The 10731-nt window shown below is 45.6% G+C and overlaps 1 protein-coding gene across 2 annotated transcripts; it reads right to left on the bottom strand.

Moving 5' to 3' along the window:
* Positions 1 to 1234: 1234 nt before the first annotated feature.
* LOC116377697 (uncharacterized) lies at positions 1235 to 10028 on the bottom strand. Of its 2 annotated transcripts, none has more exons than XM_031839398.1 (5): positions 9865 to 10028; positions 9073 to 9113; positions 7388 to 7442; positions 4092 to 4345; positions 1235 to 2488 (listed from the first exon to the last, which is right to left on the bottom strand). In XM_031839398.1, exons 1-5 carry the CDS (start codon positions 9965 to 9967, stop codon positions 2240 to 2242), a joined length of 702 nt encoding a protein of 233 aa, XP_031695258.1. In that variant the 5' UTR covers positions 9968 to 10028; the 3' UTR covers positions 1235 to 2239. The 2 variants fall into 2 exon arrangements, with proteins under 2 accessions (XP_031695258.1, XP_031695259.1); XM_031839399.1 differs by having other exon boundaries at positions 7403 to 7442.
* Between the last annotated feature and the right edge of the window lie 703 nt (positions 10029 to 10731).

Raw genomic sequence — 10731 nt, 5'->3', positions numbered from 1 at the left:
ATATATATATATATATACACATGTATGTATGCATGTAAAGTGAGACACACGGTGATCCATTAAAACCAGCTGAGCAAACTAAGAAGCCTCTATTGCATTAATGTACAGCTCCCTTCCTCAGAGATCCCATTGATGAAGGAACGATATTAGTTAGATTAGCGTTTTATAGGAAGAGAGTTCTTCCACGTCGCCAAGATCCGTTATCACATCATGATGACTTCCTATATGAGCACCATCGTTTCTGCCGACAAGGAATCAGTTATTTACAGAACTTCTGGAGCCATACATTGAACATGGATGCATAGACTTGCGCTTTTCTGCGAGTTGTACATTTTTGTACAGTGTGCGGAGAATATCGGGAAAGCCGCTGCATGCCGTGCTGTTCGTAAAGTTTATTTGGCGCTTAATAAACTTATGGATATGTTCATTACATTACCATGGCACATATTGACTCACCATTCTGAATAATGTGTTTGTGCTTAGTGTTTACTTGCTCCCATGTCCCATGATGGCTGTGTTGCATACATGAGGGTTAAAGCACTCATAATGATATGACAGTGTTATTAGTACACCAGCATGTCATTAGTGTAGAACATGATGAAGGTGGACTCATGATAAGAATAGAGAGAATCACACACTATTTCTTTTCACTGCTTCAATTGATTGAATTTCTGATTATGAATAATAAATACACACTGATCCGCCCATACACAGATTCACACACATATTCAAACTCCTAGTTCTATATGGTAATCTACACATACATGTATATACACATATATAGTACATGATACATAAGGGCATACAGTACATATATCCTCATATTAATTCGTATCAATTAGATACTCTTTGGGCTTGTTTTTATCTAGCCTACTTATTCTAGCCTACTTATTCTACTTATACTTGTTGAGATAATTATTTTCGCTAGCAAGATCTCATTGGATGATGCATTCCATTAAGCCTACTGCCAGCAGGCACATTTAAACACATATAATCTGATTGATTGGGGTGATGAGGCATTAAAATTAGCCTATACATTTCCCAACACTTACGCATTTAACTTGTCTGAGATATTTTGCGTGCTTCTTGTCTAGCCCTCGCAGCGGTGGCGGTGTTAGATTTAGCCATGATTACGGTCTTGAATTCCTCATATGCATTCATGATCATCTCCTGCTTGTCAGCGGAGTAAAAAGAGGCTCTTTCTTTGACTTTATTTGCCATTGTACTGTTAGAAAATCATGGTTTCGGTGATCGACGCTTCCCCCTTTTGAAGTAGGACGGGCACGCGCAATTATCCTGATCCTGATAGTCTGGTTTGAATTAACGAGATTGTTTGAGAGCGGATCAGCCTTGGAGAAACCGAGATAGCCCGATTTCAATCATCGGGTTAATTTAGGCTGGCTAATAGGACATTTGATCGACTTAGTTGAACCACGTACGAGGAACGGGGCCCAGGGTAGGCCACTACCCTAACATTGTTTGTTTATTTTTCATTCAAAGTTTACAATATTGCATTGTCTCTCAGAAAAAAAGATGCTGCCATCTGCTGATCAATGATTTTAAGTGTTATAAAACTGTGTATCTTTCATTCATATGTTTTTAGTTTTTTGATTATGAGTGGACAACTGCATTTAGTTGATACATTTTTTCACTAAAAATATACGCACTGCAGATCTCCTTTCAACAAACAAAGACAATGCAGACAATGGCACTGTTAAACAAATGTCCATTCAAGTCATTTTAAAATACATAAAAAATAAAGATATAAAGAAACCGACAATATATAGGCCATCAGCCCTGGTCTCACTGACTTATTTTTGTGGTTTACAGCACACTTGTAATTCCCTGCAGAGGGACTTATTTTGGTTTTGTAATGTAGTGAGGTGGCTCACACAGATACAGGTGTTGAAAAAAATGCAGCTTTTTTCTATATTAGACTGTTGTAGTCTGGTTTTTGAAAGCACTTTCTAAATAACAATGCAGTTCACATTTATCTGACTGCTTCTATTAATTCTTGAAAAAGTAGCGAAACATTGAGATGCATCAATGACTGGAAATGGAATCGTGAGGTGAGTGAAGATTCACAGCTCTACTGCTCTCCGGGTCAATATAGCAGCACTGAGGAACTATTGCTAAATGGACTACATTTACCATCAACACTGGTTGGACATCCACATAAAAGGTGCCTAATTTTCTCTTAAAAGCTGCACAGTTGTGCTGATTCTCATTGTGTTTGACATTACACAGAATAGTTTAGCCTCACCTGGTTAGGTGTCCGCTGTGATTTCTCCAGCTGCTCCTCCAGCAGCTGGTTCACTCTGGTTATGTACGTTGCCATTAGGCGAGCCCTCCTGGTGTACTCGTGTATGAAGAGCAGCAGGGAGCGCTGCTCCAGCAGCCTCCACAGAGCTGTGTAGTGTCCCTGCAGGACGGAGGAGGAGGGCAGGATGAGAACGCCACCCTCTGCTGGGACACCTTTAACACAGACCTGATGGGGGAGGAGGAGAGAGGACGGTTTGAAACTCAAATTATGACACTGCTTCTTCTCCCTAATCACAATAAGATCTATAATTCTTAATTTTTGCCTCTTCTTTTTATTTCACTTCTTTATCTAATTTTTTCAATTATTTAAACATCTTGTTCTGCTAACAACTCCCCTTACTGACAAATCTACACCCTCTACAAACGCTGGGCAACCACACAGAATAGTCTGGTCTCCGACCCCCATCATTACTCATCTTTCGTCAGTCCAGTATTAACCTGTAAAGCTCTCATCTTGTCCGCTCTAGTCTTTGTATTTATGCTCTGTCATGTTGGCTGAGTGTTACCACTTACAGCGTTCTGCTCTCTCATTCACCTATTTGATTCATAAAAGTTGTATATGCTTCAATCAAGCAGAAGACAACAGAAATACTGCAGAGATGCTCAAAAAACAACTACAACCGCTAATAACTGCAGCTTAGTTTAAACAATAAACACACACGAATCACACGAAAACTAGGATTACTGCCTATCAACTGTACGTATACCAACCGTATGTATTGTATGCCCAAAATGTCTTCATTTTGTCACGATCAGGCTTTGCCCTGTGTGTTCTGTGTCTGTGTTTCTTTCTGTAGCTCCTCACTCACCTAATCAGCTCATTCAGTGCACCTGCCAGTCACACTCAGCTCATTACTCTCACCTGCTCACTCTGCCTCCTTCACTATTTAAACCCCTGCCGCACACACCCACTGCCAGATCATTGTTTGTTTTCCTACCTACCCGCCCGTTTTGCTCGTCCTGTTCCTGGTTTTCCAGTCTGCCTGTTCCTGCCGGATTTTCCCCCTTGTCCCTGGATTCCCTGTTTGTTTTTGGTTCATTAAAACCTTTTTTCACTACACCTGACTGTCTGCGTTTGAGTCCTCATCATGCCCCGTGACACATTTATCGTGTTAGACATTTGTGTGAAATTCTCATAAAATTATTGGAAATCTTCGGTAATGGCCGAAAAACATGCGGTTTTTCAGGTCACAGTGACCTTTGACCTCCAAAATCAAATCAGTTCATCCTCGAGTCCAAGTGGACGTTCATGGTAAATTTGAAGAAATTCCCTCCAGGCGTTCCTGAGATATCTCCTTCACGAGAATGAAACCATTTTTATTGTCATATACACGAATTTGACCCATCCCTGTACATAGGGAGCAGTGGGCTGCCAATGATAGGCACCCGGGGAGCCGGGGGTTCAGTGTCTTGCTCAGGGACACTTCGACACGTGACCCTGCGGTTACCAGACAACCCTCTTAACCCAGTGAGCCACGGTCACCCCCGAATAAGAAGGACTGCTGGACAACCTGAAATCATAACGTCTCCGATGATGGCATAAAACTCTTTTGTTTCATAAAAACTACCACTAGAGACCAGGGCAGCGGGGAGATCCAGTACAGTATTGGACCTGTTTCAAATATTGGTCCAAAACTAAACGGGCTGCAGCGTTTCTGACAACATTATGAAAGCACGCATCAGAGAAATAAAAGGTTCTTCATTCTTTCTCTCAAACATCAGGTTGAGGGGATCACACGCATCAACACCTGCTGAAATCCAGAACCCACCTGTGGAGATCCCCTCTGTGCCCAGCTCATCGGCTGCCACTGGGGTGCCATGGTCAGAAGAGCTTGTTGCAGACGCAGGAGACGTGCAGAGGACCGGGACACCAGATTGTGAGCGACCACAAAATTTCCCTCTTCCTCTTCCTCATCTTGACTGTGGCCGTGGAACAGCCACTTCAGACTGGGATTAAAGGTGCTTCTGAGTAAAGACTCAGCTCGCTGCAAGGAACGGGAGAGGGACCTCTGTGACCAGGAACCTGGAGGGGCAGACCAGGGGTGGGGGTTAAACAACAAAAGAAGCCAAAAACTCCACACCCTCATTCTGTTACCCTCCTTCAATAACTACAAATTACAAACAATAGTCTCTGATCACTGCAACTGTTTATGAGTTTGCTTCTCCACAACACTGTTGTCTTTTATATATTGTACATATTAGGATGTTGTAATTTTTGTATGAGATTGAATGAGATGTTTCTATGATGTATTCGTTTGTAACGACTTGCCTCCTGTTGCTGCCTTTTCGGCCAGGCGGTCATTGTAAATGAGAACTGGTTCTCAATTGACTTATCTGGTTAAATAAATGTAAAATGAAGACAAAACATTGGTAAAATATCTTTACGTCACATTAGCTTATCAATTGGCATTTTCAGCTTTTAAAAATGAATCAAACTGCAGGAAAAAACAGTGAAATGACATTCTACATCTGTATGGGTACTAAAACTCCTTTTTGGTAGTGACCAAAGCAAAATGTGTCAGGATCCTTGTCAGACCAAACACCTCCCATGGCCACACAGCTGCAGACACTTCAGCTAATGTCCACATGGCCGGGAATCCCCCGTGCCCTCCGTTGTGTTCCACGGGACTTCACACCGTCGATCTGCCTGCCCTCCGGTGTCGATCCACAGGACATCACACCGTCGATTTGCCTGCCCTCCAGTGTCGGACCACTGGTATCACACCGTCGATCCGGCCTGCTTCCTGTGTCGGACCACGGGCTCCATACAGCCATTCCTGTCTCCTATGGTCTTGCTATTGGGTCCTGATCTTGAACTCCCGTGACAGAACGAACTGACCATAATGGACCCAGCAACCACAGGAGCAGCTGCGCTGTACAGACATAACACTCTGCTGGAGGAAATGAGAAGTTTCGCATCTGAAGTTTCCCAGATTGGCTGTATCGTGCAGGAACTAGCTCGGACATTCAAGTCTCCATCAGTTCCAGCACCCGCACTATTCCCTCCAGTCCTCGCTCCGCCGGTCCCGGAATTCCCCGTGCTGTCTCCGGATCCCTATGACGGAACACTGGGGAAGTGCCAGGGCTTCCTGTTGCTATGCCAACGGGTATTTGACCGTCAGCCTCAGACTTTTGCCTCGGACGGGTCCAAGGTCTCCTACGTGGTTGGATTACTGCGGGGAAGGGCTTTGGAGTGGGCCACAAGAACATTATGTTTTGATCGGCCTAATACTGTGTTTTATGTGGACTTTGTGGAGGATCTGAGGAGGGTTTTTGACCCTCCGGTGGCCTCTGATTATGCGGCTAAGCGCCTTCTCAGCCGGAGACAGGGCCAAGCGAGTGTAGTAGAACACTCTGTGGTCCGACCGACTCCGGCTCCCCGTATTCGGACGGCATTCCACCCAACTCCGTATCAAGCCTCGGAGCCGCAGCGAACTCCAGTTCCTGTTCCTGCCGTCTCAGTGCCGCAGCGAATTCCAGTTCCTGTTCCTGCTGACTCAGCAAGCTCCAGTTCCTGTTCCTGCCGCCTCGGAGCCGCAGCGAGCTCCAGTTCCTGCCGCCTTCGCAAATTCCAGTTCCTGTTCCTGCCGCCTCAGCGCCGCAGCGAATTACAGTTCCTGTTCCTGCCGCCTCAGCGCCGCAGCAAGCTCCAGTTCCTGCCACCTCAGCCCCGCAGCTATCCCCAGACCCGGCTGCCGCCTCAGAGCCGCAGCTATCCCCGGACCCGGCCGCCGCCTCAGAGCCGCAGCTATCCACGGACCTGGCTGCCGCCGCCTCCGAGTCACATCGACCTCCAGTTCCCGCCGTTGCCATCTGAGAGCCGCAGCAACCTCCAGTTAGTGCCGTTGCCGTCTCAGAGCAGAAGCGACCTCCAGTTCCCGCCGTTGCCGCCTCAGAGCAGCAGCGACCTCCAGTTCCCGCCGTTGCCGCCTCAGAGCAGCAGCGACCTCCAGTTCCCGCCGTTGCCGCCTCAGAGCAGAAGCGACCTCCAGTTCCCGCCGTTGCCGCCTCAGAGCACCAGCGACCTCCAGTTCCCGCCCTTGCCGTCTCAGAGCAGCAGCGACCTCCAGTTTCAGCCGTGGCCGCCTACGAGTCGCAGCGACCTCCAGTTCCTGCAGTTACCGCCTTTGAGTCGCAGCGAACCGCCGGAGCACCCGTGTCCAGAGCAAGTCCGGCCTTCTGCCCAGAGCACCCATGTCCACAGCAAGTTCGGCAGTCCGGCCGTCCGCCGGAGCACCCGTGTCCAGAGCAAGTCCAGCCGTCCGCCGGAGCACCCGTGTCCGGAGCCCTTCTGCCCGTCCGGCTGTCCGCCGGAGCACCTGTGTTCGAAGCCTTCTGTGGCCCCGTGGCCGGTCAAATCCAGTCACCCCTCCTCCGGACCCCCTCCACCCACCCTAGTTGGCTTTGTATCTGCTGGGACGTTCTGCCTTGAGTGCCTGCCTCCGGTGTCCACATGTCCGGGAATCCCCCGTGCCCTCCGTTGTGTTCCACGGGACTTCACACCGTTGATCTGCCTGCCCTCCGGTGTCGAGCCACGGGACATCACACCGTCGATCTGCCTGTCTTCCGGTGTCGATCCACGTGAATCACACCGTCGATTTGCCTGCCCTCCGGTGTCGGACCACGGGTACTACACCGTCGATCCGGCCTGCTTCCTGTGTCGGACCACGGGCTCCACCCAGCCATTCCCGTCTTTTATGTTGGTAAAATAAAATCTGTTTTACCAGATTCTGTCTCCTGTGGTCTTGCTATTGGGTCCTGATCTTGAACTCCCGTGACAAAATGATGTTTCTCTAATAAAATAAGGTATCTGTTTTTAAGAGGGACACTTTGGACATCTAGTTTGCAGTGACATTCCAAAGTCTCAGCTTGCTGGACATCACCCGTTAGTATAAAGCAGTTATGTATGTTGATTGTTCTGTGTAGTGACTGCTAAAACAGTATATAGTGACAGTTAGATGTAGTACATCCTGTATATAGATCTGGGACAGAGATATGTGCTCCAAATACACAACAATTGTCTGATAATATAGTGTTTTTGGACACAGTTCTTCCAGCTGCATACATGTACACATAGTACCATCAGTGGTCAGATCCTCGGTCACCATGCAGGAACTCCTCTGAAAGACAAAGGGAAATCAATAGTAGAGCTAGTGTTTTCTAGAAGATCATCTATGAATGCTCTTTACATTTTATAAGTTCTCTCAAAACTTTTTATCACTGCTGTACCAATTCAGTTATACATCTTGCTTACGCCACAAAATGTCGCAAAATTGTTTGTTTCATAAGACCGCTTCAAATTTTCAAAAACATATATGGCCGACAATTACCTGCAGCTCCAGGAGTAAACTAGAGGGGATTGTTTCAACGCTTTTGCTCTCTCCTTTTGGACTTAACACCCCCTGAATCCTGTCTTTGCTGACCTCCAGTCACTTTGATGCGGTGATGTAACAGTGTACTCAAGGACTTTGTGACACTTGTGCCCACACCCATCAGTGATCCCGAGTGTGGTCAGAGGAGAAACAGGCTTGAAACTCTCAATCAGAGAAGGCAGAAAAACACTTTCAGCCTGCTTGTTACTCTTTGAGATATGTGAACACATATGAATTTATATTTTATCATGCTTCATCTTTTCTAAAGTTTGTACTTTATGTCTGTTGCCTTAGTGTTTGTATTGTGAATCTATAGTCCATGATCTGTAGCCCATGATCTGTAGTTCATGATCTGTAGTTCATGATCTGTGATGATCTGTAGGCTATGATCTGTGATGATCTATAGGCTATGATCTGTAGTCCATGATCTGTAGTCCAAGATCTGTAGTCCAAGATCTGTAGGCTATGATCTGTAGGCTAAGATCTGTAGGCTAAGATCTGTAGTCCATGATCTGTAGTCCATAATCTGTAGACTAAAATCTGTAGTCCATGATCTGTAGTCTGTGATCCGTAGTCGATGATCTGTAGTCTGTGATCCGTAGTCGATGATCTGTAGTCTGTGATCTGTAGTCTGTGATCTGTAGTCTGTGATCTGTGATCTGTAGTCTGTGATCTGTGATCTGTGATCTGTGATCTGTAGTCTGTGATCTGTAGTCTATGATCTATGGTCTGTGATCTGTAGTCTGTGATCTGTAGTCTGTGATCTGTAGTCCGTGATCTGTAGTCCGTGATCTGTAGTCCGTGATCTGTAGTCTGTAGTCGATGATCTGTAGTCCGTGATCTGTAGTCTGTAGTCGATGATCTGTAGTCGATGATCTGTAGTCGGTGATCTGTAGTCTGTGATCTGTAGTCTGTGATCTGTAGTCTGTGATCTGTAGTCTGTGATCTGTAGTCCGTGATCTGTAGTCCGTGATCTGTAGTCTGTAGTCGATGATCTGTAGTCGATGATCTGTAGTCTGTAGTCTATGATATGTAGTCGGTGATCTGTAGTCGGTGATCTGTAGTCTGTAGTCTATGATCTGTAGTCTATGATCTGGAGTCTGTAGTCTATGATCTGTAGTCGATGATCTGTAGTTGGTGATCTGTAGTCTGTAGTCTATGATCTGTAGTCTGTAGTCGATGATCTGTTGTCTGTGATCTGTAGTCTGTGATCTGTAGTCGATGATCTGTAGTCTGTAGTCCATGCGTCCAAAGCTAAAATGCTTTAAAGCTCCTGGAGCTGCAGGATGAGCTGTAATTCTCTCTGGGTTCCTTAATACAAGCAACCCCCTCTCCATTATTACCATTAATGGACAGAAACATGTTTTACTGAACTAACCTGCTCTTTTTCTGGACAGATTGACTCAGAATTCTCCTGGTCTGGAAGAGAGAGACAAACAAAAAACACAATCATCAGACAAACAAAACAAATGACAGTATCACCAACATGTACAAAAAGAGCTAGACTGGATCTTGTATTACTTTCCACGGATTCTCAGGAACCATGAAGGTAATGAAATGCCATGCGTAAGGGTTAGAAATGTAAACTAATTGAAGGGATGTCATTTGAGAGGTCCTACCACCCCTTTGTGTTTGAACCAGAAGCATATAAGATGGAATCTAAACAAATCTGTCTTTTTATGTTGGTCGGAGTTTTAAGTCCACTACTTAAGATATTCTCTGTGTCCCAATTTCCCAATACACACTACACTGGGATTTGAGTGTGTAGTGCAAACCAGATGATTGACACCAACTTCACCAACAGTGAGCCTTAGTCAAATACAAAAGCTCCTCTCATTGACAATTTCTAGGTTATAAAAACTGAATCATCTCTGATCAATTACTGCTTTAAACTATTGGATGTATGGATTTGAGGAGCTTGCTAACAGGCTACAGAACAGAGAAGAAAGCACCAGGGTGAACTTGAAGACTGTTTAAAGGTCTGGGGAGCAGAGCTACTGTTCCTTCACTAATGACACATGATGTGGATGTAAACGACCTCACACTCATTGTTTCACTTCAAATCCAATGTGCTGGAGTGCGAGACAACACAACATAAAATGTGCCACTGTCCTATACTTTGTGAGGGAAATATACAGTATGTTAATAACTATGTGTGTGTGTGCATCACCTGCTGTTAGACCAGGTTCTCCACCAGGATCTGTCACAATCTCTGGGTTGTTGTGATCCATCACAGGCAATGCAGCTAAGCTGTGAACAGACAGTATGGACATTGTTAGCTGCTTGGTAAATGGTAAATGGACTGTACAAGTATTTCTCTTTTCTAGTCTTCTGACCACTCAAAGCTCTTCAACACTACATGTCATCATTCACCCATTCATTCACTGATGACAGGAGCTACCATACAAGGTGCCACCTGCTTACTGTGATTGACCAGAACTGTATCCGGCCTTATCCGTATCTCTACGTCACTCCTCCACATTCCAAATATGGTAACTTCTGTTCATTGGTTGCAAAAACAACAACAACATAACTAAAAAAGTTATTATTATTAAAATGTAACTTTACTCCAGGTCTGAGCCTAAGTCCACCCACTGCATAATTTAAAAAATGCAAAAGAGATGAGGCTGAGAGATGAAACCATTATCCACTTCTGAATGACGAAAGCCTCGACACAGAATCGACAAATATGACAGTAGCTTGAGAAATAGCAAATGATCAAAGGTCACTGAATTTGACGGATCTACTGTTTATAAGACTAAAAATGAGACATGACACATGTCCCTCCGCCTCATCCCCCAACTCTGGGAGAGTTCGCCGGGAGGAGAGCAAGCACCAGTTAAGGAGACGGCTGCAGCAACTGGGATTGAGCCAGAGCCAGACCGAGCTCCTCAGTGTCCTGAGAGGCCGTCTGCAGTCCTCTAGCGGCGGGGGGGCATGGACCAACCACTGTAACGTTTGCACTATTACCTCCATTCCATTGTCATTGTTGTTGTATAGGTTTATGTTCATATATCCATGGCAATACTCGATCCGA

This window comes from Anarrhichthys ocellatus, unplaced genomic scaffold (assembly GCF_004355925.1).
Source record: "Anarrhichthys ocellatus isolate YVR2014 unplaced genomic scaffold, GSC_Weel_1.0 scaffold1567, whole genome shotgun sequence".
Classification (NCBI taxonomy): domain Eukaryota; kingdom Metazoa; phylum Chordata; class Actinopteri; order Perciformes; family Anarhichadidae; genus Anarrhichthys; species Anarrhichthys ocellatus.
Note: the sequence above shows the minus strand (reverse complement) of the source record. Positions and strands in the feature narration are given on the sequence as shown.

Coding starts and splice junctions, on each gene's coding strand:
- LOC116377697 (XM_031839398.1), bottom strand. CDS start 9,967: ATGTCCATACTGTCTGTTCACAGCTTAGCTGCATTGCCTGTGATGGAT. Junction 4,346..7,387: donor TGATGGTACTATGTGTACAT/GTATGCAGCTGG, acceptor CTGCCCCTCCAG/GTTCCTGGTCACAGAGGTCC. Junction 2,489..4,091: donor CACAGAGGGGATCTCCACAG/GTGGGTTCTGGA, acceptor CTCCCCCATCAG/GTCTGTGTTAAAGGTGTCCC.